The sequence below is a fragment of the Hippocampus guttulatus genome, chromosome 7 (genome assembly GCF_054856545.1).
Source record: "Hippocampus guttulatus isolate MCC_2025c chromosome 7, RoL_Hgut_1.0, whole genome shotgun sequence".
Lineage (NCBI taxonomy): Eukaryota > Metazoa > Chordata > Actinopteri > Syngnathiformes > Syngnathidae > Hippocampus > Hippocampus guttulatus.
In genome coordinates, this window is record NC_141267.1 from 20445521 (window position 1) to 20473479 (window position 27959).

A 27959-nucleotide genomic window follows, 5' to 3' on the forward strand; every position below is an offset into this window, starting at 1 on the left:
AATACAAACTTGTCATTTGTGTGTGTGTGGGAGGGCGGGGGTTAGGAAAAAAAAACATTCAAAGGGTTATATGTATTCATGCTAATTTTGTCAGCCACTCTGGTGTTTTGCATTGTGTGTTTAGCATTTAGCTAGTGGACATTTGCAAGGGATGTTGTTTGATTGAATATGTATGATTCTAAATAAGTATCCTTGTTTCATGTTTGCAATTCAACTCGAACTTCAGTTCGATATATGAGTCACAGTAAAGACCACCAGGACAAACACGTAATTTAATTTGAATTGTTAGGTGACCACGGTAACCGAAAGCTTATACAGGTGCGACCACAATACGATTCATCTCCATCTGGGGAGCGAGTGAGTCAGTCAGCGCGGGTAAAAGTGCGTCCAAAGGTTAACCGGCGCGTCTGTTTGCACTTGTGCCGTGACGGTTCTCGCTGGGCGGCTTAAGTCGCTGCGCCGAGGACGCAAAAAGCAACTTAAATGCAGCTAAATCCTCCGCAAGCAGATGTGAGCCAGATGTTGAAAGATGGATTTATATGTGCGCTAACTGCCGACCCGACATGTGCGTGCCGTGTGTAATCAAGCACGTGCCACCGGCTTGTTGTTCCATTAAGGAAGATTAAACTGCATGTGGAGAAATGCAACTTTGAATATAGTGATTAGATCTATCTTTAATATCGTCATGCGCTATTTCCACCACGGGCCTCACTTAGCAGTGGTTCTCAAACTTTTATAGCATGTAGCGCCTCAAAATACATCGTTGTATGCAGTTTGAACATTAACACTGTATGGGAAAATTAAAAAAGAAAAAACGGTTCTGTGTACCACTATTTGCTGGCTAAAGGGACCGGGTGGGACTTCAAATAGTGAAAAGATGCGCATAATTGATGCCCAATATGAATAAAATTTAAAAAACATGAATAAATAAGCAAATGCTGCTAAGCCGCTAGTAAACGATAAATTAAAAAATGAAGTATGTCAGAAAAACAAACTGTGTTTGTTTTGCAAATAAAAAGTATCAAAATAATTGTTAGAAAAAAACTCTCAAAGATGAAATGCAATTGCATTGCTCTTCAAAAGTAAATACGACTTAGCCGTACTTGAAACATGTACATGAATTTGAGAAATAAAAAAGGCTAACCTTACACACTGATTGAAATGTAATTAAGTGATTCCTTCGTGTACCACTAGAGGGCGCCAGTGTACCAATAAACAGTACATGGCTTTGGACTCATGTCTGATGTTGCTGAGAGAAAAAAAAACAAAAAACTGGAGCGTAAGAATGCAATACGATACATCCTGATTTATATTGCGCTTTCACAACAATTTGTTTTCATTTAAAAAGGCCACAATTGTACAAGACGAAATTCATATAGTTTGGAGGGAACAGCATTTAAAAAAAGAATCAAAACCGGAGGGCTGCAAACTGCCAATTTTTTTAATAATGATGAATCCGTTGATTATTTTGTTTAAAAAGATTTTTGAGGAAAAGGGAATTTTTTTTCCACCGGGAAAAAGAATCCTAACACTCGAATGATGGTTGTTCTTTTTTTTTTTAGTTTTTTTTTTCCGAGAAAGCATTATTTATTGCTTCAGTTATTTGCACTTGAAGAACAGCCCATATTAAAAATGCACTTTCATGTGATAAGTATCATACATCCATGTGCTCCCAAAAGGTTTCTTTTAAAATGGTGACAGGCCACTCAGGAGGCATATACATTGCATTCATATTTCAGAATTCTCAGGAAACAGAAACAAATACTCATAAAAACCACACTAAAGTCGTTCAAAGGCGTCACTGTATTCAATCAAAATCAAAACTAATCCGATACTAGTGTTGTGGTGTTGCTGCTATATAAATGGAAATACAGGTATACATAAATAATACATTTTATGCAGGAAAAAAGGCATTAAAAAAAACACGACGACGTGGATAGGGAGAATAAAGTACTAATGAGCATTAAAGACAACGAGCATTAAAGCCACACCAAAAAGAAAATGAAGGCAGAAATTTATGAGAGCTAAACACAAATTGAGCACACGAAAATCCAAATTGAAAGTAAGGTAAAAGTACTATATAATTGAGACAGCATAACAAGTTACTCATTAGATTTCATCTATTTTTATGCAGAAAAAAAATGTAATGCAATTACATGGAACAAAAAAATTGACATTTTTGGAGAAAAAAAAAGTTACATTACCTGGAAAAACTGATGTTTTTGCAAGAAATGTGTTCTATTCCTCGTTGATTTTTTTTCCTGGAAAAAGAAGTTGGAAGAAAATGATAAGAATAAAGTACATTTTCAGAGGGGAGGGGGCAAAAAAAAAAAATCCAAACATTTATGAGTGCGCCAAGAGCACTCTGAAGGCATCACACGTTGGCTGGCATGGCTTTGCGACATGTCCACATTTGTACAAAAAAACATTCAAAAAAGCTATACACAAGCTGCTGTGGGCCAAGAACAAAAAGAATCACAACTTTTTGCATAGCATTTGGCCTTGCTGCCATGCTGCGCTCAATGGAACAAAAAAGTTTGAAATTGAGAGTTCAATTTTGTTTTTGAAGACACATCTGGAAATAGGGCAAACCTGACCCAAAATGGCCATTTCAAACCAAAATGTCTGACTTCCTGTGTGGTTTCAGGTGGGGTTTCTTGAGACTCTTTGTGTGTCTATTTTTGATAGAAGTTTGTGTCGTTAAGTGGAATGAGCTCCGGCGGCTGAATTTTCAAGTTAAGGAGTTAGTTTAATACGTTTCATTGACTCCAGAAAATAGTCAAAAATGGCTCGTCCAAATCAAAACGGCAAACTTCCTGTTTCTGGTTTCTTACGGCTTTTTTTATGGGACTATTCTTGATGGAAATGGCTCCAAAAGATTGGGGGTGTTTAAGTGATAGAATTTTCAAAACTGTGGTGTCGCATTTTTATAACCCCCTGAAAATTACGGCTGCTTTAAACCAAAACGTCTGACTTCCCATGTCTTTTCCGGCATGTGGATGTTTGTGGATCCACTCTTGATCCACACAGCTACCAATGTCCCTGTGGTTAGGTCAAAATGGCTTCGGGGGCTGACTTCCCAAACGTGTTGAGTTCGTTTCCTATTTTTTACCGACCTTTGAAAGTGACCCCAACATAGCCGCTTCAAACGGAAATGTTTTCTTTCCTCTCGATGTGTTTTGTGGGTCTTAAGAGACATGTTTTACAAATTCCACATTGGTAATGGAAAATTGCGTAGTTATTAGTTTGTAATTTTACAGCAAATCATACAATTTTGCCACTATACTCTGGCCACACAAAATGCCCAAAAAAAAATCCAAAATGTTTACAATTGAGCATCTCCCAGCGTAACTGGTTCATATTTGCTACCAATTTGACGAAATCTGTCAGGTATTTTTCCCAGCTAACAAGTAACCTCGCTGTACTGTGGCACGATGCCTCCTGTCCCTTTTTCCGGAGAGAACGACAATCAAATCCAAACGCTTAAAATGTGGGAAAACATGGCAACGAAGGAAAGGTTAGGTGTAGCAGAAGCAACATGCAATGAAATTACCTCAAATGAAAACAAGACGGCGACATTTGGAACGTTAAGTGCTTGCTGGCTTTTGCGCCTTAGTTCCATCTAAACGGCTCCCTTGATGACGGGCTCCCGGTTGAGATAAGTGGCCCAGTAGACCAAGTTGAAGGTGCCGAACAGCACGGGGAACACGATGCGGGACATCTTGTCGATCTTACTGACACTGTTGTACGTCTTCTTGGGGTCGGCGCCCTTGGCCTCGGGGGCCGCCTTGAGCTGCACGGACGTGCTGTTGGAAATGGTGGACACGGACGCGTCCTTGGTCAGGTTGGCCGTGTAGTTGACGCCGGCCGCGCAGGCGTTGTTGGGTTTCTTGGACAGCGCCAAGGGGTCCTTACGCTGGCGGAAGGAAAAACATTACGCAGTTCTGAAACTTTGAAACTATACATGTCATAAATGTTTTTTTTGTTTTTTTTTTTTAAATGGGTCAAATAGTGTTCAAGACGGAGTACAGGGAAACAGTCTGGAGAAGTGTCTTTGTTACCTCCACACAGTTCGCTCGGGCACGAGGGCTACAGCTTTTGAATCTTTTTAGAATCAAGCAATTTCCCAATCGATTAATCAACTTATTGGATAAAAGTTAGCATTTTGGAACACAATAACGTACATGTGAGGTGCATTCTTTTTATTCACTTTGGTTGACCATTGACATGTTCAACTGGAGTACCTGTGACTGAGTGCGTCAGGCTTTTAAAGGCCGGGGTGGGCCTGGTGAGTGACGTGGGTGTCGAGAACTTTACCCATCACAGTTGTGAGTGCGACTGCAGTGATATCAATCCGTGTGTACAAATAAATTAAAAAATCACTATAAATATATATAAAATAGCAGAGGTTTTGCTTTGACTGTGCTTATAATCGAATGACTTGAATCGTAATTGGAAGGCCTACTGACTTTGGGCTGTTGGGCCTCCATGGCCTTCTTGCCATCCCAGGCCCAGCTGCGCTTGGTAAAGTAGTTGACCGTGGCAAACTCGATGAGGGCGGAGAAGACGAAGGCGTAGCACACGGCGATGAACCAGTCCATGGCGGTGGCGTAGGCCACTTTGGGCAGCGAGTTGCGGGCGCTGATGCTGAGCGTGGTCATGGTCAACACTGTGGTCACACCTGCGTGGGCGGGAACCGCGACCTTTTTGATCGATCAATACAGACGCAAATAGCAGCTCTAAAAAGCAAATTTGAACAGTTACGGAGCAACCTGCGGTTGATTACATATCCCCAGTCCAACATGAGTCTTCAAAACGGACGCTTGCATAGGCTCCAGCACACCCCCGTGAAGATAAAGCGGTTCAGATATAATGGAGGGGTGGATGTTTAAAAAATGATGTCGATATGCACAAAACTCAAAATGCAAAATTTCTAATGAAGAAAAATATCTCTGTCGTACAGAAATATAATATCATGTAAAAAAATTAACTTACATACTCTAGTATTCATGTGTGCCTTTAAGAGGCGTGGCCTACTCAGTGACACGAGTTGGGTTAGCCAGCGAGCCTGCGTGTGAGTATCTGAGCACGCGTTATCACATTTGACTGTTTGACTGAACGTGTCGGACGGTAGCTCGCCTTGCCCACACGCGAGGGCATCACAATATTTTTTTCTCCTGCATTTCGTTTCAACTCACTCGAGCGGCAGCGTATCTGAAGCTCCCCCGAATACTAAAATGTTGGCTCGCAACACAAGGCAAAACAAAAAAAAAAGACAAGAGGGTGGGTGCATCTTACCGAAGACGGTGCGCGCGGGCACGGACTCACGGTTGAGCCAGAAGGAGACCTGCGACAGGATGACGGTCATGAAGCACGGCATGTACGTCTGGATGACGAAGTAGCCGATCTTCCTTTTCAGGTAGAAGTGAGCCATCATCACCGTGTACTGACCTGACGAAAACACGAACAGTTATTCAATCATTCAGGCAAGATGCTGGACAAGAGCACAGGTGTCAAATTTAAGTGTCTTTTAACACCCTTGCCTCAGCTCAGTGATTCGCTAGGTGTGCTACCGTACGTCCAGTGCTACGCAGGCTCCCTCTAGTGGCACACTAAAGAATCACTGCCTAAGTACAGTTCGGTTGTGTTTAACATTTAAGTTTAATCATTTTGCATTTAATCTTTAATAACTGTGTTTAAAATATATATGTCGGTACATTTTTTTTCAACTCGTTACGCAATACATTTATTTAAGTGTACTGTAAATGTTACGGTGGATGACAATAACATGAAATATACTTTTAAGAAATAAAACCCGCCTTGTGTTTGATTGAACATTTGGGCCAACTACGCTACCGTATTTTTATGTTGGTCATGATGGTGGTACTTAGGGAGTTACATTAATTTTTTCGGTGGTTCTTGGTGTAAAAAAAATAAATAAAATAAAAATGTGAGAACCACTGCTTTACCTTGGCCTTTGTGTTTTGGGTGTCAGTGACGATATACTGGATTCTTGTTTTGGGTATTACCGGTAATCACGATAGGTAGGATTGTTGACCCTTTGAGCGCACCCATCTCGTTGTGGTCATCAGTCAAGATAAACAGGATTCTTGCCCTTTGAACTCAGACATGTTGTTTAGGGTATTAGTCAAAGACAAAGAGGATTCCTGCTCGTTGACATGGTGCAGCAATCCCCTGGAGACTTGCAGATATCAAAATGTTAACGTGAAATGGCGAATTGCTATTTTGGCCGTCTCATCCAAAATAGATATTATCATCAACTGTTGCCATTAAAGAAAAAAAAAAGCCGCTTGTCGCTCTTGTTCTTTCAATTTTCCTGGAATCAGGGAGTGTGATCCCACTCATATTTGTCATGTGAAAGCCAAATAAATGGGTTGCCGGGTGAGTCATCATCATCATCCTGTTAACCAACGGGAGATTGCATTTTATTTCCTCTCCCGTGGAAAAAAAAAATCCACAGATGACTGCGGCGTTCTCCTGGCAAAATCCGGTTTTTTTTTTCCCCCCTCTCTCACTAATCCCTCGTCACAATCTGCATCCTGTGTGCGTCTGTGTGTGTGTTCTCTGGATTGGCACATTGTCTCCTGAGCCGGGACACCACTAAGGCGGCAGAGGCGGAGCGACGGCTAGAGGGTGCCGGTAGCCGCGGGACATCCGTGGGGAAAAGTTTGGACGACGTTCTGATAAGCATCCGTCATGCCCTCGGCCAACGGACGAGCATCCGTCAGACGAGCTCGGTGGCGCCGGCGTCGCCCCGCCGCCGCTCATGTTTGACCCTGTTTTTTGGGTTTTGTTTCACCCCCGACGTGGATGGGCAGGTGTGGAAAAATAAAAATAAAGACGACAAAAAAAAAATGCGGCTTTGGTGGACTTTAACGTTTGGATTTTGGAGCGTCTGCGGCGAGCTGCCCTTCATCGCAGAGAACAACGCGGCAATGCTGGTCAACTGGTGAGTAAGCGCGGGCGTCTGTACCGGCCCGTTCTGCGCTTGTTGGGAAATACGTGCATCCGTTTGCCGGCGTCATTCGGTGTGGGCTTAACGCACCAGGTCAAGGGTCACCCGTGTCCAATGCAAGCTATTCCCGGCCCGCTTAAAGAGGGTTCGTACCTCAGATTAGCCCCGCTAATTAAGTCTGGAGGCTCCGTCTGTCTTAAAGAAGGAAGCATTTGGCGTCACGGTGGGATTTCCACCGCCGTCAGTGGCGCAGGATTTTACACTTACTTTCATGTTGCTGTGATCCAGAGTGAATCCTATTGGACGGAGCATCCACTGCATGTCCTTAACTGCGGCAAAATAAACTAATTGAGATTTTAGTTCCCTCAATATTGTCATTGGGATTTAATATGTGATTTTATTTTTCCAAGGTCCTCTTCCCATGCATGTTTTTTTTTTTAAACAAACACAAGCAATAAAGGAATTTATATTACAATGACAGATTTACTGAACGTAAAAGTTTTGGTCTTGTGAGTTAGACTTATGCTAAAATAAACCATGAATGAATAGGAGAGATTGTTTATCTACTTCGAAAAGAGTGTGTGACCACACACTTTGGTTTGGAGTCTTTTGAGTGTTCACACAATGACAGCGTCATAAAATTTTACTATATAGCAAAATAACACATGTAGACAGACAATTCCATTGAATTTGAGTGGCAAACCTGTTTAAATCTTCATATTTGATTTAATTATGTCATTGCTGTATATTACTTTTTTTTTTTAATACAGTGCAATTTTTTCTTACTTTTTTTGAGGGGTGGGGGGGGGGCTTTAAGAACAGCTCATGAACTCAAAGCCTTCTGGAAAAGTAGAATGATAACATGCTAACAGTTGATACGCTAACATACATTAGTGAGGCAGCTTGATCAGGGGTTTTCATCATGCCCTTTAGTACAGTATTATTTCAAATTGCGGCGTATGTGCGCAGCCTATTTCCAATGGCAATTGCACAAATGTTAAACATGCTCCAGCAGCCCGGCAACCTGTTTAGACCCGTAATAAGAACTTTGAACATCCCTCCACCTCGATGGACAGCTGAGACAGGGTAGACTGCTTCACATGCTGACAGCCAGTATGCTAACATATAGCAAGGTAGCAACAAAGGTTTGACATCACGAACGCTATGTTACACAAGAGAATAGAGCAGATGCCACTCGGCCCTCCCTCCTCGCCCTGACATGGCACTGCCACTGCGGCCAATCCCGCTAGTGATGACGTCACTTGATAAAAGCACAACTGACTGAGGGACACCGCGTGAGGATTAACCCTGCACAACCAATAGCTGGGACGATATGCAAGTGTGGGACTTGGAAGGGGTTGGGGGGAGGGATACAGCTGGCGGTGTGTGGGAGGGAGGCCTTCCCAAATCCGTGTGATGTACTTGCTGTCCCTCTCAGGCTTGATTTGCAAACATTTGCCTCTAAAAGTGTCTGCGGGGGGGCAAAGGTTGTACAGTTGCTCCTCCACAAGCGCTTTGGAAATGCTTATTTGCGTTAGATGCTACCTCAAAGAAGTATCGATGGTAGTTATGAAAACCTTCATTCAATGTCAGCGTCGTGAACTAAAACTGTCTTGCGTGAGCGTTGAAAAATCGTCTTTGGACGACTAGCTTTTTTTTTTTAGAGGATTCATTATGGGCATAGTCCATACATATTTTACTTGCCTGATTTTGACTTGAGTGCTATGCCGAGGGTCGGACATGGCTAACGCTGGCGCTAGCACGTCAACCCTCGATCAAATGCTATCATGCTAGGATCTATTATGCTAGCAAATATCAAGACAGCGACCTGAGTACTCAAAATGCGAAGGAAGATCAATTAGAATCTTACACCGTGTTGAAGTGTATCTTCTATCTCTCCCCCAGCAGTGATAACCATACAAGCTAGCAGTTAGTATGCTGAACCATCAGAAAAGGAAACATGATTTTATGTAACGCCCTTTCGGCGGGTCCTCGTTTATGTCTTCGTTGTTTTGACTGTCAGCTTGCCAACATGGAAGGCAAAAGTTTCTATTATTACACACACCGTGTTGAAAAGAAGCTAACTTTGGCATCCGCCTTTGACATTAGGATGCCACCAGAGGGCGCCAGAGCAATAATGAGCACAAAAACGGGAGCTTTTTTTTTTTCTTCTGCGCATAACAGAGGGAGCTAAGGCATACACACCCTGAGGGTTAGCCCATAATGTATATATAAAATTATACATGTTTAATGGAAGAAGCGTGGGTTAACCTCTGCTGGTGGAGATGTCCTCAGTGCCGGCCGTCTGACCAATCAGGTGGTACTGGTTGAGCCTGGAGCCCTCCTCGCCGACCACCACCGACTTGGCTGCCCCCTTATCCCACGTGTAGACCACCTCCGAGACCGGGTATGCGTCTGAGGGAGCAAAACATTTCCGTTGTCATGGTAATTTGGGACAATTGAGTCAAGGCCCGCCATTATTGTAAATAATACCATTTAAGATATTGTATATTAGTACAATAAAATATTTTACATACATTTAACACAGGTTACATTTGTTTTGTTACACAATTCTTTATGCATAAATGGAAGTCATCCATTTTATTGTCAGTAACTTTTAATGAAAGCTTATTGTTACATTTTGGCGCATACATGTGAATGCATACAATTTGTGGATGATAGAGTTGAGTAAACGACAGGTTGCGTGACTTTTCTATTCAATTTGAGCTCTTTCAGCCTTTGACTACAATCATACCAGTGACAAGTGTTCAAAGTTAATCTGCGTGTCTTCACGCTGGTCGGACAAGCGTCCTTCTTTATAGCCACCTGGGCTGCCTGGAAGTCACATCGCTCGCAGCCAGATGTCATTTTGGCTGCTAGCTTTTAGTACAACAACAACACCGCCGCTTTGGATGGCAAAAGCACATCACGAAGCGGAAGTTTTGAAAAACATTCTCGTTTACCAACTCCGAAAAATGGACTAAATGTCCTCTCACACAATGTTGTGTTTTGACTCCGTTGATTTAGCTTCAGCTGCTCGAGCTCACAAACTGCTCATTAAGAGTTCCAGACATTTAAAAAAAAAAGGAAAAAAATCACGCGTCAAATTCCTCAAAGAGGTTGAAAACAAGCAAAACCATTTGTTGGATCATTGCGATCATTTTTTATGTGTTTGACAACACGCTGGTTGCAGACACAGGGGGGCCGTTGTACACGACGTTCTCTCGCAGCTAATTTATGTTCATGGAGGGGTTTCAAATGTCAAATGCTGAATTGGTGCTTTGAATGGAGAATTGGAAGGAGGCGCGAAGCAAACAGGCATGGGACATTGACGGGATAAAAAATTACCCCGCCCCCATGTACCGCAATGTGAGGTTGACCACCTGTCAATCACTTCTCCCGCCCTTTTGCGTTGAAAACAATTTCACACCGGCGAAAAAAAAAAAAGCCTGCCTGAAGAATGAAGTCCGCTCACAAAACATTATCAGAATAAACGATGACTCTGTTTGAAATCGGGATACATTTAACGATAGCGGGAAATTTACCCCCCCTTTCAATTGAAGCTATCTGCGTGATATCAACCGCGATCTTTTCTATTCTTACGCATTAGACGTCAGACTTTCGGGTCACGAGACACGTGATCAGATGATGCCCTGCGGGGAAAGCGTGCAATGTCTTGCTGTGTGGTAGGTTCTGTGGTTGGCAAATACTGGGCCTTCTGTCGCGACTCTGTCGCACCAATTTTTGCGGAAACTATGTGCGATAGAAGCTACAGTTTGTGAGGCGAAAACCAATCGCAAAGTATAACCCCGTTACTAAATCTCTGTGTGTGTGTGTGTGTTTGTGTGGCACTCCGCGGTCCAATCTACGAGCACTAATCCCACAACTGTGGTGTCAGAAGACTTCACAGATTGTCTTCAATATCCCCAGATTGACTTCAACCCCGCCGGGATTATTGTCTCTGACCAGCCGCAACAACATTAGGGTGTCTTGTAACCAGCCCGTCCATTGTCTGTTTGAACTCCTTCTTTGACGTGAGTATGCTAACGTTTAGCAAGAGCGTAACCCGAGCAGAGAGAAAGATAAATATTAGTCTGGATTAGTCAGGGACTGCGATATTTCAAAAGAGATGATGATGAAAAATACGGACATTCTAGCTGTTGGTATGCAAACATATACAGCAGTGATTGATATTGCAAATACCAGAAACAGATACTGCTCAGTCACCGTTTTTCTGCTCAGGCCAATTTTTCAAGCGGAGGACACCCTGAACGAGTTGCCAGCCAATCGCAAGGGCACAAAGAGACTAACGACCATTCGCGCTCACAAGCACCCCGAAGGACAATTTTAAGTATTCCATGAAGCTGCCATGCATGTTTTTGGAATGTGGGAGGAAACCGAAGCACCCAGGGAAAACCCACGCAGGCAGAAGGAGAACATGCAAACTTCACACAGAGAGGCCGGAGCCGGAATCAAACCCTGCACCTCTGCACTGTGAGGCAGACGTGCTAAACAGTCGTCCAAGCCCAAACCATGTCTAGTTTAAAAATATATTGCTTGGGCACTATCTGTGGCATTTGGACGAGAGGGAAGGCGCTTCGTTTCGTCAGGTGGCAGCCTTGTTTGTCTATGAGGGTAAAAATCTTGTGGCAGCTATGAGGAATTCCAAATCTTTTTGGGTGGGCATCAGGTTACTCGCAGCTTTTTGCTGCATTCGCATTCTAATAAAAATACGCAAGCTTGGAACTGTCAATGTGGAGGAACGTCTCTGAGCTCCTCCGCCCCTATGCTCGTTCTTTGGCTTTTGACTCAGCATGAGACTTGATTTTTCATTGTGCTGTTTTTGTGCTTTCTACTTACTGTCTTTGATCTTAATTATTTGTTTTATTGTCGTACGAATTATTTTTGCTCCGTGTACAGCACTTTGTATATGTTGTTTCAAAGTGCTCTTAGTGCGTGCAGTTAATAGAGAGAAGGATAAAACGTATTGGCTGATTGTTAAAAACTCAGCGGATTTGTGACACAGCTCTTTATCACTCCAGTCCATCTTTTTTTTTTTTTTTAACAACCGTGAAAAGATGTTAACCTCTGTAAAAGTTAGAAAATTGAACATAATTTGCGATTTTTTAAACATGAGCATATCTCTTTAAAAAGAACAAAAACAAACAAACAGTTTATACCAGAGTATGTCAGCTTCCTATTTACGAAACTAGCGAATGCTGAGCTAGCGATATTAACTTCGCGAGAGCATGAGAGGTGATTAATGTGTGCAAGAACGGAACCATTGCAGCGTTGAGTGAGCCTGGAGTACATAAACATGGCGGGAAAAGCGGGCCAACCAGGGAGGCGCCATCCACGGAGGTCAAAGGATTAGCTCGGGTTAATGGAGTCGCAGAAACCGGATACGACGCTGATAGTATCCAAGGCCCCGGCAAATCACACAAAAGCCTTTTTATATATATATATATATATATATTTTTTTTTTTATTAATGTATTTTTAAAAAGGCTTTCCAAAAAACCCAAAGCAGCTCAGTAGTTAGCATTTTGTGTTGTTCCATAATTTGATTATTCCGTCAGCTTCCTCCTCTAATTCTTTTGCATAACCAAGCTAAACGAGCAGAAAATATTGGATACACAGGTAACGTGGACTCACGCTATCCGCAGGGGATACTTGAGAAAAAAAAAGAAAAAAAGAGATTGGCGAAGGCCGTCGTAAGCTTACCTAATAAACTGACCTGTGAGCGTTCGATTCAGAGTGGTGTGTATTTAAGTCTACCTTGCAATTAATCTAAGTGACTTTTGGCATGGAGCGGGCACAACCGTCTTCCTCCCCGTGTGCCAACTGGAGGGAAGCCCCTCGTGATTAATCCCAAAAGCTTAAGGACCGGCGCTGCTTCCTGTACGTCACAAAAGAAGCGCCTCGGGTTATACTTACAGCTTCCAAACTTAAGAGGACAGGCATGCGCGTCCATGGGGAAGTCCTCCAGTTGCATGGGGCACTCTGCAGATATGGTCAGTCTGAAAAAAAAAAAAAAAAACAATGGAAATCAATCCGTGCACGAAATATAGAAAATGTGTGTGATTAAAACGGAGGATTAGTCCATTAAGTCTTATAAAAGTCATTGAGGCCGGAGTCCTGATGAAGACTGCTCTGCTACTCCCACCGTGTGGACGCAATTGTAATGTCATCATGGAAATGTGGCAAAAATACTGCGATGCTGCAGAAGCAGAACATATCTTATTTTGTAAAACATCAAAATGAATAAAACTTTCCACTGTCACTTTTTATGTTTAAAAATAGTTTTCATTCGTTATCTTTTTTTAGGGATAAGGGACCGGCCCAGTCCGTGAAATTAGAATATCTGCTTATGGGTGGACACTATGAGTCCCATTTTTTCTTTTTTTAATAGTGAACATTTTAATATAAATGGTGAGTCTGCAGGTGAACTGTGAATATGTGGAGTTTCTGGATAATGGACGGATCATTTAAAACATAAAACTCATCCGATGTAACAACGTAGAGTCAGCGCACACATTTTTGCAGTTCAACATTCACAGAGTTTTTGGGTAACCCATGCGCCGTTATTGGCTCAAAACTCTGCCACTCCTTTTCTCTGTTTTTGTGCTCAGGCCAAAGCCGTGTCTAATAAGTTCATTTTTACACCCTTTTCATGGCATCGTGGGCCAAGGAACTACATTTAGTTCCACAACAGCCTTGTTTAATTGGGGGTGGGGGGGGGAAAGAAGGTTTGCTGTCACCTTGTGACCTCAAGAGGCATTACAACGCCTTTTAGGTTTCAGAGTAATCGACAAGCTCCCCAAAAAAGGCGCATACTGTACACTAAGCGCTTGTAGATGCCACGTGATGGCAGCAAAAGACTACTTTTGTCTAAATGAACCACCTCAACTCACCAAATTGGCTTTTGGCAGCACAAAAAGAGGTCTGAGCTCATGTGCGAGTAAAATTTGGTCTCACAACTCACAGCAAAAATCAAGCAAAGGAAGGACCTTCATTTTGGAAAAAAAAAATCTAATTGGGGAATTTCTAAGTCAAAGTATCACTACTGGTGAGTGTGTTATCAAGTAAACGGCCTGTCGGGTACCTCATGGTGTAGAGCAGCGTGCCGTCATCCTGCAGCCTCAGGAGCTTGTTGGGTGTGGTCATGTTGTGCGCAATGGACTTCTTTCCATTCAGGAAGAAGGTGTCGGGCGTCCAGATGTTGCTGGCTAGAAGGTTGTTAAGTGGCAGCATCTTCATGGGGCCTTCGAAGCACAGACGCTCGTCTTTCCAGCTCTGGCGGAAGAACACGTCGATGGTGTACTCCTGAAATTGAACAGGCCATTTTTTTTTTTTAATCGACCATTTCTCAAAAGACTCCTCGGGTAAATTAGGAAATTGGGTGGACATGTCTATCATAACGGGGCCTACATAAAAGCTTTGTGCACAAAACTGAACATCTGCCATTCTGGTTTGAAACAGCCATTTCGGGCAAATTCCAGGGCTCATACTTTTGTCAAATTCAAACGAGAGGATTTTGCTCTGGAAATGGATTGCGATGGATTGTTTCATTAGCTCTTGTAGCTTTTGAGTAACGTTATGTTGAAGCCTTACCATTTCCGTGTCCGACACAGGACCGAAGCTGGTGACAAAAATGTTGGTTTTGATCTCTGTCACCTTTTCTGTAGGATTGGAGAGAGCAGATGATTGAAGACAATTTACATTTGGAATTGGAGTGAGAGACAACATTTGAACAGTTATCAACAGTTAACATTTGTGAACATTTACAAAGAAATGACTTTTTTTTTTTTGCATTTTTAGAGAGGCAAGTAATTAGTATAATTTTTTTGTGTGAATTTGAATATTTTAATAAGAAAACATTTTCAACAGTCAGATTCTTGAGAAAAAAGTAGTAGTCTAACGAAAGTAGTCATCTTTTTTCCAAGTTAAAAAAAAATTCTAAATCGAAAAAACAGTCCTGCCAGATTAAGATTATTATTGTTTATTTATTTTAAGAAGCTTTTGCCTCCATTTTAAAAAAGAAGAAGAAATGTTATTGGATTTAAGTGCTTTTTTTTAATGAAAATTTATTATTTGAGGCGGGGGAGATTTCATTTTAAGGTTGTATCGGCCAGCCCTCGTAAGAAAAGTCAAATAATGAAAAGTTGACAAACATGCACTAACAAGTCTTAACCACTAGATGGGGCTTATCGCCTCCTTGACATGCCACCAAGCTGGCAATGATGTCATCCAATTTCAAGTCAAGTGACTCAACGTAGCTACCATGGTGCCTTGACTTACGAGTGTTCCAACTTAGAGCGTTTCAGGTTAACGGGCCGTGGCTCAGTTGGTTTTTTTGTTTTGCTTTGTGATGTGGGTGAAAATTTTAGTCATGTATGCGCTTCAGAGACGCTGCAGTGGGACTAAAGCATAGGTGTCAAACTCAGGTCCTGGAGGGCCACTGTCCTGCATGTTTTCCAAGTCTCCCTGTTGCAACACACCTGATTCAAATGAACAGGTTCAATGTCAGGCTTCCGCAGAGCTTGCTGATGAGCTGATCATTTGAATCAGCTGTGTTGCAACAGGGAGACTTGGAAAACATGCAGGACAGCGGCCCTCCAGGACCTGAGTTTGACGCCTATGGACTAAAGTGAAAAATAAAGTAGAGCCAAATTCACCGAAGCACTTTCAGTCATCTATTGAATGCGACAACAGCGAAATACACAAATACAAAGGGAACATAGTCACAAGGGGGCGGACCTAACTTTGTCATTCGCAGGGCCCCCATTCAAGGCACATCAACGCAAGTGTGCGTGTGTTACTTTTATTTTTTACTTACTTTTTAATTACAGTTCATTAAACCACTTTCTTTCTATTCAGTTTCATATTTCACTATACAGTGATATTTTTCTTTCGCAAAAATGTAAAAAAAGAACATTTGGAATGGATTAATGACAGTCCAATTCACTACAATGGGGAAAATTGATTTGATCTAGAAAAAAATTAAATTCACCCATCGAGGCCCCACTGTATTATTATTTAATGTGTGTACTGTGAACATAATTTGTTACCTCCCAATCCGGGGCGCAGCCTGTTGTCGTAGCCGTCCAACAGTCCGTCCAGGATACGCGTGAACACGGTGATGTTGTTAATTAATTCTGCCTCGGTGGGCGTCCCCGTCGCCTCCTGCTGGAGGCTGGACAACGACAAGCATATGTCAAATACCCAGTATTATCTTCATCACATGTGACGACGACGATGATGATGATGATGATGGTGCGACACACTCACCACGGGCGGCAGGTGAGACTGGCGAGCAAGAAGCAGAGCCACGTGCGTCTCATTGCAAAGCTGCGGTGCATTCCATCGCCCATTCCTGCGGCCAAAACGCACTCCTGATCATCTCGAGCGAAACAGGGGTACGTTAGGAGTTGTGCTCCAAAAAAAACGGAGACAAGCACAAGCGCTGTCAAATGCTCTGCCATTGCAGACATCACTGTGCTTCTTTGTGACAGAAACAGTCGGAAAGAAGGTGGTCATTTTTTTTTGTTTTTGCACCAATTTTGGTGTTATGTGTTATCATTATGTTGATTAAAAATGGTGCCAAAGATATTTTCATTGTTGGTATCCATTGTCATCAATATTTTTGGTCGTTTTATTTTCCTTAAGTATTCATTTGAATGGTTTCATATGTTGTCTTTTTATATGAAAGTATTTGTTATTTATATGCATTTAATATTTAAATAGGTAAATATTATTGTATTAATTTAAAATGTGTTTCATTTTGCAAGGTTCATTCTTTTGTGTTTTAATTGTTATTGAGTCATATTATTTATTTGAGGTATTCTTTATATTTCTACTGGTGCAATAATTAGGTTTCAAATTATATTTCCACGTTGTATTTATTATTCAATATAAATTTTGGGTATTTCTATTTTGTCCAATTGCAATTTCAGAACTGAAAATCTTCAAGGTGCTTTAGTTTGTTATTTAATATTTATTCTGGTATTGCTACGATTCAATATTTTCAATCGGTGTGATGTGATTGTGATATGAATATTCTATATTTATTTTGGGTATTATTCTATCGTATCAATGTTAAATGTCGCATTTCTTTAATGATTATTTATCATCGGTTATTTCATGATTTAGTATTTATTTTTTCTATATGTATGAATTCAAGTGTTTATTGATTGTAATATTTCAGTTAGTAAGCTACATGAATTGAACTGGTTAAAAACAACACAACCTACTGGAAGTGTTCCACCTGCATCCCTGCACCACACATGAGCATCTCCACACAGTAAAACAGCACTCCACCCCCCACACACACCAAGTCCAACCCCCCCCCCCAACCCCTTACCTTCAAGAAGAAGACGACGACGACTCCCTCTCGTCCTCCAGCGTTGCCCGTCAGCAGGCTCTCCCGGAGCGGCACTCCAAATTTGCCGTCAACGACCTGGTGGATGAGGAGGATGGGGGTTGAAAAAAGAACCCCCCCCCCCAAAAAAAGACGTGTCGATCAAATAGAAAAATAATTAGAAAAGCATCGGTATCATTCCGGCTTAGGCGTCGCGGAAAAACGAGGGGTGGAAAAAAAAAAGGTATAAAATATGATGAGGAGGCAAATGAGAGGACGAGAGGAGAGGGCGGGAAGCAGCACTGGTGGATGTGCGCAGTGGCGGAGGGGTGAAGATGCTTGGAGGGAGGGGGGTGGGCGAGAGAGAGAGAAACAGAGAGAGCGAGAGAGCAAGTGAGAGAGAGGTTGGATAAGACGACTGGATCTATTTCTTATTGTTACCCCGCTTCTGACAGCTACTGTATGTTCCACAAATAATACTCATGATGACATGGTCATGGTTTGTAGTTGGGTGACGCGTTGAAATTTCAGTGGCAAGAAATTGTACTTGAATGAATACAGGTGGCGCCTTGAGATGCGGAAAGAGCGGAACGATTCAGAATTTTTTTTACAATTGCATTATTTTCCCCTTGAAATTGCGATGTTTGGGCTCACAGCGTCGGCTTTTGCTAAATTAAAGGCAAATGAACCACCCGAATCGATCAGGGCAATGACATTTTTGGGGAGGCTGTCAACTCGCTTTACGTGCTTTTTTTCCCCTTCAAAAACAAGCTCGCAATTTACTTCGATCCCTGTCCCTAGTTGCGTGGCCCCACGCGCCATCTGTCTTTCCACTGTTTCGGGAGGCTATTTGATATAAATATGAATATTTTACATCGTAAATTGGAATCCGTTTCTGAACAGGTTCCAACTGTATTTTTTTATTTTATTTAAAGGAACGCCGTTGATGGCAACAAAAAGCTGCATGCCATCTACGATACCAGGTGAGTGTCATTTTATGTCGATTGGCTTTCTTTTGAGTAGAAAATTGCCTTAAGAAACAACCCCCCACCCCCAAAAAGCACAAACTCTGTTTTGTATTAAATAAGCTTTTTTTTTAAACAGTCAGTTTTATAGTTCCGATAATTTGTTTTATATTTTTTAGCAGTAGTCAGCATTGGCTCAGATGTTAATGTCGTCAAAACATGTACCTCTTTTGCTAACATTGCAAACTAAAACACACAGAAAAAAGCTCAAATAGCTAATAATAACAACAACAAACACCACAGCTTTTTTGCAGATCTGAATATTTTTGACATCTGAAGTTGTTTTTTTATCACTACTGATACCAAGTCCATGGCCACGGATAGGGAATATCTTGCTTCACCAAGTGTTGCCGTTGTCAATAATACTTCTTGATTCACGGTTCTCCATGCCACAGCTGTCCCTATTTCTATATTTTGTTTGTTTGTTTGTTTATTGAGCATATATAGTACACACAATAACAGGTTGACAAAAGTCAAACAATAATTATGAAAGGAAAATTAGAAAGTAGATAAAAGAAGAAAACACACTATTTCTATATGCCACAGAAGTCCCCAAAGATCTCAAGTGATCAAGATCAGAGACTCGGTTAACTTTCTCGGGTGACATTTTTTTGCACTGTGGATGAAAAACGTATTTGGACCAAGTATGGCGGAGAAAGTACAGATTTCAAATGGAGGGAGTTAGAGTCGAGTCATCAAGAAAAATAAATGCAGTACTTGCGTGTACTTGGTTATTTCCCACCACTGGCAGCTGGAACCCCCAGCTGGCCCACCCCTGCCTCTCATTAGCGCTCCACGTGCACAGAAATGAATCTAAAGCACGCAAGGACGTGATTTGACGTGACACGCTGCTAAAAAGGAGCAAGAGGTACTGCGTGGGACGTCACGCGGTGGATTGATGGCGCGTTCAAGCGTGTGTCGTCGTGTGGGTGAAGTCTCACCTGACTTAGGCGGATATCGACGGGGAGAGAGAGAGAGAGGAAGAGTGGGAAGGAAGCAGGGAGGGAAGGCAGGGAACGACCGACCGCCGCGAGGCTACGGGGCGAAGCGCTGACTTGCACCCCGCCACATAGCTCACCTTAACCGGGAGCATGACTGTCCCCCGGGCGGCGTGCTGGCGGCACTCTTGGCCGCTGGTCATGGCCGCGATGTGCGCATGCGCCAGGTGAGCTTCTTGGCGCCAAGGATAACTTCTTCTAATGCTTTGTATTCGTCTGCTTCTTCTTCAACTTTAGGAATATTCCAATATTTTTTAAATGGCCGTCATTTTCTCTTTTAGCGTCAAAGAGCCTGGCAACATGTCTTTCGTCAAAGACACAGTGGACAAACTTTTAAAAGGGTACGACATTCGTCTCAGGCCAGACTTTGGAGGTAAGAATAATTCATGACTAATTATAATAATTAAATTAATTGGTATGCAATAACATACACGCTTGGTTGTGTTATTTTTGAAGGTGCCCCTGTGGCTGTTGGCATGAGCATAGACGTGGCGAGCATAGACATGGTCTCCGAAGTGAATATGGTAAGTTCCGCAAAAAAAATAAATATATATATATATATATAAAACATTTCTAATGAGCCCGTTTTTATTAATGCCCTATGAATTCAACATCTGGTTTGTTGAACAACATGGCACACATTAATTCCACTGGGGAAGTCTCTCATGAACCTTAACCACCCTCCCCTTGTGTCTGGGTTGGAGCCTCTCACTCCACTCGAGCTCCTCTCTGCCATCCCCAGGAGATAGGCAGGTGTTAGCGTGACAGGTCGCACGTCTGACACGTGTCTTTGCCCCGGGATGGCAGGCGCTGCCGTCTTCCCACCGGGCCTCATTTATCAGAGAGTGAAAACCTGTCTTTGTCTCTCTCCCAAGGTCCAAATTGTCTGACAACAATCAGCACCCACACAGATCCAAAAGTGAGCATCTGGACTCGAGTGCTTCCTTGTCAAAATATACGTTTTTCCCGGTATGATCCGCCGCTTGGTGGATTTTTTGTTTGTTTGTTTTGTTTTGTGTCGCGAGTTAAAATATGAATTGCTGTGTGACGAATGTGAAACCAAGCTTCAGATCTTGGTAACGAAAGGAAATCGAGGTACGACTGTACGTCATCGAAGCCTGTCAGGCCGGTCAGGTTCCAGATACAGCAAGAGGTCGCAACGTGAAGATGCTGAAAGATTTCAAACGCTTGGCGCTCCAGACACCGAGCCGCTTCCGTGCGGTGGGAGTTTGCGTTGTTGTGTAAAAAGCTGATTCAGCCGACCCACTCTGCCGGTGCTGCTGCATGTGGGCGGACATCACGTCTCACAACAACACCTGCTTTTCATCTCACTCGATTCTCGTCAGCAGCTCTCCTCTGCACCACTGCCGCTTTTAGATATATATTATATATATAAATATTCATAGCTAACTTTAAAAAGAAAGTACAGTAAACACCCATTGTATCGCGGTTCATTGTTGTGGCTAGCACTATATTGCCGCATTTTACCACATCGTACAATTTGAACAGGCGATAGACAAGTCTGAATTTCAAGTCGGGCGCTTCGAGTCTATGACCGCATCGTGCCACAAGTCGCTGAGCACCTTTGAGGTCTACCGCGAGACATGCAGAATGGCTAACGGCAAGAAGGAGAGGCAGAGAAGGTCCCCAACTAGAACCGTTGTCCACGGTGGTAAAAACAGAGCAAAGACAATATATGCTCGTGAGTACTGTCGTATGCATCGCTGTTCAGTGTGCGTTAAAGTAGCAGCTGTTTGCGTATCTTTTGCGACTGTCCGTTCACCCATCTATGGCGTTTCACGTGATGTTAGCATTAAGCTAGCAGACTATTATTACATGAAGTTATATGGTTTGCTTGAACGTTTTAGTGTTTCAATATACAGTGTTTGATTCTGTTTTGTTTCATTTGTCAGTTTTATTTCACCGGGCAGTGACCAAACTCGAAGCAAAAATGCTTTGTCTCTTTTTTGGAGAACTGAGAGTCTGCTTTTCATTCACTCAAGGTGATGTCAGATGATTGTCTCCCATTTCCTGGCGCAGAGAGAGTGAAAATAAGGACAGTGTTAAAAAGTGTGTCTTAATATGTTTAAAGCATTTGGGGGGGCGGGGAAAGTAATGGTATGTCCTTGCGCGTATGCGCTTCCTGTAAACAAACAGTCGGGCCATTCACATGAAATCCGCAGCAAGAAATCAGTTCCCTATGTGAGTGTACAGTAATTCACTCCTAACTCAGAGAATGTTGCAGTTGTTACACATTGCGGCAGTCTTACGCTCTCCCTCCAAGGGAAAAACAAAACAAAAACTGCATTTCCATCATTTCATCTGCGTCAGGTCAGCACTTTCACACGGCGGCGAGTGTACGAGTAATATTTATTAGTTTAGATGGGTTGCAGTCGGGCCTGCCAACAGACCGCCGTTCCAACCTTCCTACACGGCGGGTCATGCGGCCAAGACCGCCCGTACACGGCACAGCATGCTGAACATGCATGCACGCTCGTTCCCAACCTAAAGAGTCACTGAAGCGGAGGCTTGTTTATTTCCTGTGACCTGCTTATTTATTTAAGAGAATATTAGTCAGCAGAATCAAGTCCAGTCGGCTCCATTAAAAGGCTGCAAAAGCTTTTGTGTTTGCGCTGGATCAGTGGTGGAATGCAGCCAATGAGTCAAAGAGGGCCTTTATTAATAATTGATCCATTCATCTATAAGGATCTATCAATCCATCCATCAAACCCTTTCACAAAGCCTTCTTGCAAAAAAAAACATAAAATACGGGAGCCCAAACAGGATTTCCATTTGTATACTTTTTACGCAGAACTGGTGACGGGTATGAAATGTCACGCTCCTGTCTTTCCATTTGATAGGCTGTGTGAAACCACGACAAGCAATGTGAACGTCTACCGCGGTAGTATTGCTAATGCTAGCTGCGCGCAATTCTCCCTCTGCAGGACTACACGCTGACCATGTACTTCCAGCAGTACTGGCGGGACAAGCGGCTGGCCTACTTGGGCATCCCCCTCAACCTCACTTTGGATAATCGGGTGGCGGACCAGCTGTGGGTGCCCGACACCTACTTCCTCAATGACAAGAAGTCCTTCGTGCACGGCGTCACCGTCAAGAACCGCATGATCCGGCTGCACCCGGACGGCACCGTCCTCTACGGCCTCAGGTAAAGCGGCACCGCTTTGTCGGGTCTGATACCTTTTCAGTTACATGGGGGTGCCACGCGTGGGCATGTAAGGGCCTGATTTACTGAAGTTTCCGGGAGATTTGAGATTTTCTGCTTAGGTCCACATTTTTGAAATGCCAGAAACAAAAATGATTGCGTCACGTCATTGCTACGGTAAATGTCACGTAAACATCATCGGCTAATTTCTGATATAAAATAATGCACGACAGTTTATGTGGCCTGGTGTGAATCACCGACTGTAATTTGTTTGCGAGAGTCCAGTTCCGTCTCATTGCCCCCCGCCCCCATCGCTCAGTCTGTGAATGTCAACGTCACCTTTTGCACCGCTGCACAGTCACCAACAAATCAACTTTTTTTTTTTTTTTTTTACAGTGTATACCATAATCCTGTACATCTGCTCTTTTACTCGACAGTCTTTCCTCTTTATACTGCAATGCAGCATTGACACCAACCAATAAATATGTTTGTTTTTTTATTGGGGCGTGGGTGTATGGGGGGGCTGGCCTTTGGACTCAGAATCACGACGACGGCCGCCTGCATGATGGACCTGAGGCGATACCCGCTGGATGAACAGAACTGTACATTGGAGATTGAGAGCTGTGAGTTCACACGCACACACATGCGCGTGCAAAGCGGAAGGGATAGCGCACCCTTATTAGTCTTGATGATATGTGCCCCTGCGCTCGCCATTCATGTGGAATCACGTGTGAAAGCGTGTAAGATTTACATGTGCTGCAGTCAGCGCTGGCGCGGCTTGTAAATCAGCCCTTTTTTTTCCTTTTTTTTAGCCCGGTCGCAGGCCCCTCCGGCAAACGTAAAGTGCATTGCGCGCGATTCGTTCGCAAGTTCACCGCCCTGTTCAATAAAACCAACCGACCGGGCGGTCGTGTGATGCAGAAAAACGATGCGCGCCGCGCCGAGAGTCAACAATGTCATTTTAAGTAAATAAACACCTTAAACTCATGGTCGAACTGATCAAGTAATCAAATTAATAACAATTCACTTCTTGCTTGTTTGTTAAAAAAAAAAAAGTGAAAAAAATTGCATATTAAATTACAAACACAATATTGATGGAGTTTTTCTCCATCAATATTGTGTTTGTGAACCGCATTCGATTGTACTTCGATCGCCCGAGTACATGGTATAAATGTTTTTTAAAAAAATGAGCATTGTCTTGATGTTGCTTTTTTTTTGCCCCCCCCCCCCCACGCATGTGACAGACGGATACACGACGGATGACATCGAGTTCTACTGGAAAGGAGGCGACACGGCCGTGACGGGGGTGACGCGCATCGAGCTCCCGCAGTTCTCCATCGTGGACTACAAGCTGGTTTCCAGGAACGTGGTCTTTTCCACTGGTAAACGCTTGGAAATACAAAATTCTAATCTGTAATATTTTTCAGTGGGGAGGATTGTCATACGTAAAGGGAGCTGCGCCCTACCATGCTCCTATCTCTTGTAGATGTACAACTTAAATGAGAGTCACTGGGTTGTGTGTGTGTGTGTGTGTGTGTGTGTGTGCAGGTGCCTACCCTCGACTGTCTCTGAGCTTCAAGCTGAAAAGGAACATCGGCTACTTCATCCTGCAGACATACATGCCCTCCATCCTGATCACCATCCTGTCCTGGGTCTCCTTCTGGATCAACTACGACGCCTCAGCCGCCAGAGTCGCATTAGGTCAATGCTATGAAAACGAATGAGCGCGCATGCGATACGCTAACAGTGATCGTCTGCCTAAAAACGTCAGAACAACAACATTAGTGCTGCAGCGGAAGGTGAAAACACAAAAGATGTCCCTGGCCACTCCAACATTATAGAGCTGCTCCAAATCAGTTTTCTTTAATCATTAATTTGTACTGCTGCTTTCATCTGTGTCAATCTTGCGCCACTGTTCTTGTTCTTGGCTCTCAAGTGGGAATCAATGGCATGGACCCACACGGCTCTCCACTCCCACCCCCTCACACACTGTTCAAGCGCTACATTTTGGGCCCACGAACACAACAGCACTCCAGACGCAGAAATGGAGTCGCGGTCCAGGCAGGAGACGCAGAGAAACATTTCTAAAATGGTGGATCGATATATTTTTAGATTACTTCATAGCCTGGTACGAACACCTTCAAGGAACAATAAGAAACAGTTGGACGAGTCTGCAGTTGAACAAGTGGCGAAGCTGCAATTGTAAAGCAGCAATGAGAAAAAAAAATTGGATTGGTCTAGTCTCATAACAAGTCTAGAAGCTGCACTGATAAAGCGCAGTGTCGAATCGGAAGACAACTCCGCTTCATGATGTCTTTAATCAGCACAAGTAAAGCAACGGGAAAGAAACAGTTGTATTCTGACAGCGTCATGTTTAGAAACGGCTCGGATAAAGCATAGGAAGGAATAGTTGGACAAATCTGCGTTATGACACGTCTTCAAGCAGCACTAATAAAGCAGTAAGTAATAATTGGATTGTTATAATCATGTCGAGAAGCAACACTGGCAAAACAGTCGCTTTAAAACACGCGTAAGGAACATATTAGCTTGTCCGCATTGTTAACATGTCTCGAATTAGCGCTGGTAAAGCAGCAGTAAGGAAGAGTCGGCCAGCTCAACGGGACCCCGTTTGCGTTGGCAGGCATCACCACGGTCCTGACCATGACCACCATCAACACGCACCTGAGGGAGACGCTGCCCAAGATCCCATACGTCAAGGCCATCGACATGTACCTGATGGGCTGCTTCGTCTTCGTCTTCCTGGCCCTGCTGGAGTACGCCTTCGTCAACTACATCTTCTTCGGGCGCGGTCCGCGCATGCAGAAGAAGCTGGCCGAGCGGGCGCAGAAGGCCAACAATGACCGCGCCTCTTTTGACCGCCCCAAGGTGAAGACCTCTGCCATTAAATGGATGGATGGATAGATGGATGGATAGAAAACAAGATGAGATAGCGTGACATTTATAGCTTGCTAGCTACATAAAATAGGTTGATAATTTAGCTAGCTAGGTAGCTAGCAAGATAGCTTTCTAGCTAGGGAGATATATAAGATAGCTGGATAGCTATAGCTAGCTAGCTATCTGTCTATCTTACAGTGCTAGCTAGCTAGATAGACTGGGTAGGTAGGTAGGTAGATAGGTAGATATAGTCTTATCCAAGTTTGAGGGCAATTTTGGTGTGTTCCACCCCAGGCCGACTGTCAGGGCAACATCTTGCTGACAACACTGGAGATCCGCAACGAGGTGGGCGTCCACACCGTCACCACCAGCAGCACCCGCAGCAGCACCACCAGCAGCCTGTACGATGCCACGGCAAACTCCACCCCCGTCCCGCTGGACAACTCCTCCGGAGTCCAGTACAGGCGTGGCGGGCGGGCTGCGCGTCCCCCCGGCCCGGACGGGAGGAGGAGCCGGCTGAGAAGGCGATCGTCACAATTGAAGATTAAAATCCCCGACCTGACGGACGTCAATGCCATTGACCGGTGGTCCCGCTTCATCTTCCCCTTCTCCTTCTCCTTCTTTAACGTTGTCTACTGGCTTTACTACGTCAATTAACGTGTGTGTATGTGTGTGAGACGCTCGGACACGGGTCACGTTGCAGACACGCGAGCACCCATGTCAACGGCACGGCCGCCAGATCGTCCTCGGCGTACAGTCGCTACGATGCCACGTACAGTGGAGTCTCTAAGGTCAAACGCCACATCAAAGTAATGTTTTTCTCATAGGAAATGATGTCAGGACAGCGACCAGTCCAGGGTGTATCACACGTCTCTCGCCAAAATTAATTTAAGGTTAATTAAGGTCTCTAAATAGTACAAGGGGGTGATTGTGAGTGGTCATTTGTATATGTATGCCCTGAGATTGACTGCCGAACAATCCAAGGTGTATCCCGTTTCTCTTGCCATAAATCAGTTATTAGTTATAAATGAATAAATTGATCCATAAGACTAAATTGCCCATAGGTGTGAATGTGACTGTTGTTTGTCAATATGTGCCCTGAGAATAATCGGTGACCAGTCCAAGGTGCATCATGCTTCTTTTGCCAAAGTCATCAGATTCAAAATGGTCTAAATGTGAATGGTCGTTCGTCCATATGTTCCTTGCGAATGGCCGATGATCAGTCCAGGGCATGTACCGCTTAACTTCTCAAAAGTCCTCTTTTTTAAATTACAGACTCCAAATTGTCCAAAGGGTTGACAGTGAATGGTTGTTTATCAATTGGCTGGTGACCAGTCTTGGGTGCACCCCACTTCTCTCGCCAAAATTCATCTCGGGTGTGCGCGTCGGGAGAGGTCCTTCACCATTAGAGGTTCCACTGCATTCTGCAACGCTGAAGTTAGCATGGATGCTAAGATAAATTTGGCGTGTGCATCTGGAATGTTATTTCCCCCCCCCCCCCAGACTGACCACCGGACTTTTCATTGTTTTCATTTTGTGTTGACTTTATAAAAACACACAGACAAATCCCAGCTGGTGTGTGTGCTGTTCTTGTCGCAAGTGTTCTCGCCATCTGCGGCCAGCCACGCGTAGGAGTGGACGCCACCTGCGACAACATGGCGGAGCGCTCACGTGGCGCAGGCCACTTGTAACAATGGAGGATGTTGTTGACTTTGACTTTAGTTTTGAATTGGTAGTTGACAAAATAAAAATCAGTAAATCAATAATGTCTCAACCAAATCACAGATCACGTTATCAAACACGTGTACGTGTCGACAATTAGTATTGCGTCAGAGACGATTTGAGTCTTATCCCTGGCCAGGTTTGACGTCATGTGAAACGAAAATGTGAACGTGAGCAACATTGCTCGATTGCGAGGCGCCACGTCACCTGCACGACGTTTATGCTTCAACAGGTAAGGTGGCTTCAATTCATCTCAGTTACTGGGATTACTGGCACATACATGCTCTTGTACAGCTGCACATTTTCCTACTCTCACTTATTTAACTCATTCAGTACCAGCCAAATCTAGACAAAGTCTGAAAAGACGTTTAAAAACGTCTTTGGGAGTGAATGAGTTAAATACCAGTACAGTACTACAACTACCGATTTTACTCCTGTCTCTTATTTGACTACGAGTACCATTACTGCTACTACTTTTTCTACAACTACTTATCTTACTATTGCTTAGTTTACGGCTACTACAACTACTGCCGCTTTTACAGTTTGTCTAATAGTAAAACTACTACTATTACTTGCAGTACGATTACTTAGGTTACCTCTATATATTTACTAATATTATGGTTACTTAAACTAGTACTACTCTTGTTTAGGGACAAAACAGTCATTGTGTATGAGCGCTTTTCCATTGCTTGTGTAAGAGGTAATCGTGACTACCATCCCCGGTGGGCCCTCATCGTGGTACGTTTGTTTGCAGAGCTGTTATTGGAGGCTAACTTTAGCCGCTAACTCACTGTTACGATGCTACATGAGAGATCTGTTTT

The 27959-nt window shown here is 43.5% G+C and overlaps 2 protein-coding genes across 5 annotated transcripts; one reads left to right on the forward strand and one right to left on the reverse strand.

Moving 5' to 3' along the window:
• Window positions 1–1286: 1286 nt before the first annotated feature.
• On the reverse strand, window positions 1287–24226 carry gabra5 (gamma-aminobutyric acid type A receptor subunit alpha5). Of its 4 annotated transcripts, XR_015101397.1 has the most exons (12): window positions 24078–24226; window positions 17339–17434; window positions 16267–16351; window positions 16047–16171; window positions 14590–14657; window positions 14081–14301; window positions 12913–12995; window positions 9248–9391; window positions 5299–5451; window positions 4470–4681; window positions 3554–3916; window positions 1287–2261 (listed from the first exon to the last, which is right to left on the reverse strand). XR_015101397.1 is itself a non-coding variant. In XM_086115828.1 (11 exons), the coding sequence occupies exons 3-11, from the start codon at window positions 16347–16349 to the stop codon at window positions 3623–3625; spliced, it is 1383 nt and encodes a 460-aa protein (XP_085971954.1). In that variant the 5' UTR covers window positions 16350–16351; window positions 17339–17434; window positions 24078–24226; the 3' UTR covers window positions 1287–3622. The 4 variants fall into 4 exon arrangements, 3 of the variants coding, with proteins under 3 accessions (XP_085971954.1, XP_085971955.1, XP_085971956.1); XM_086115828.1 differs by having other exon boundaries at window positions 1287–3916; XM_086115829.1 differs by having other exon boundaries at window positions 1287–3916; window positions 16267–16370.
• Window positions 6573–26982, forward strand: gabrb3 (gamma-aminobutyric acid type A receptor subunit beta3). Its single transcript, XM_086115832.1, has 10 exons — window positions 6573–6970; window positions 18271–18318; window positions 19640–19731; window positions 19815–19882; window positions 22304–22524; window positions 23062–23144; window positions 23766–23903; window positions 24070–24222; window positions 25163–25407; window positions 25711–26982. The coding sequence occupies exons 1-10, from the start codon at window positions 6876–6878 to the stop codon at window positions 26071–26073; spliced, it is 1506 nt and encodes a 501-aa protein (XP_085971958.1). The 5' UTR covers window positions 6573–6875; the 3' UTR covers window positions 26074–26982.
• The last annotated feature ends 977 nt before the right edge of the window (window positions 26983–27959 follow it).

What these genes read in the sequence shown, in the direction of transcription:
- gabrb3 (XM_086115832.1), top strand. Translation starts at nt 6,876, where the DNA reads ATGCGGCTTTGGTGGACTTTAACGTTTGGATTTTGGAGCGTCTGCGGC. An exon ending in GCGGCAATGCTGGTCAACTG is followed by an intron (nt 6,971 to 18,270) that starts GTGAGTAAGCGC and finishes TTTTATTTAAAG; the next exon opens with GAACGCCGTTGATGGCAACA. An exon ending in TACATTGGAGATTGAGAGCT is followed by an intron (nt 23,145 to 23,765) that starts GTGAGTTCACAC and finishes CGCATGTGACAG; the next exon opens with ACGGATACACGACGGATGAC.
- gabra5 (XM_086115828.1), bottom strand. Translation starts at nt 16,349, where the DNA reads ATGGGCGATGGAATGCACCGCAGCTTTGCAATGAGACGCACGTGGCTC. An exon ending in GCTGCGCCCCGGATTGGGAG is followed by an intron (nt 14,658 to 16,046) that starts GTAACAAATTAT and finishes CCAATCCTACAG; the next exon opens with AAAAGGTGACAGAGATCAAA. An exon ending in TGGAGGCCCAACAGCCCAAA is followed by an intron (nt 3,917 to 4,469) that starts GTCAGTAGGCCT and finishes TCCTTCCGCCAG; the next exon opens with CGTAAGGACCCCTTGGCGCT.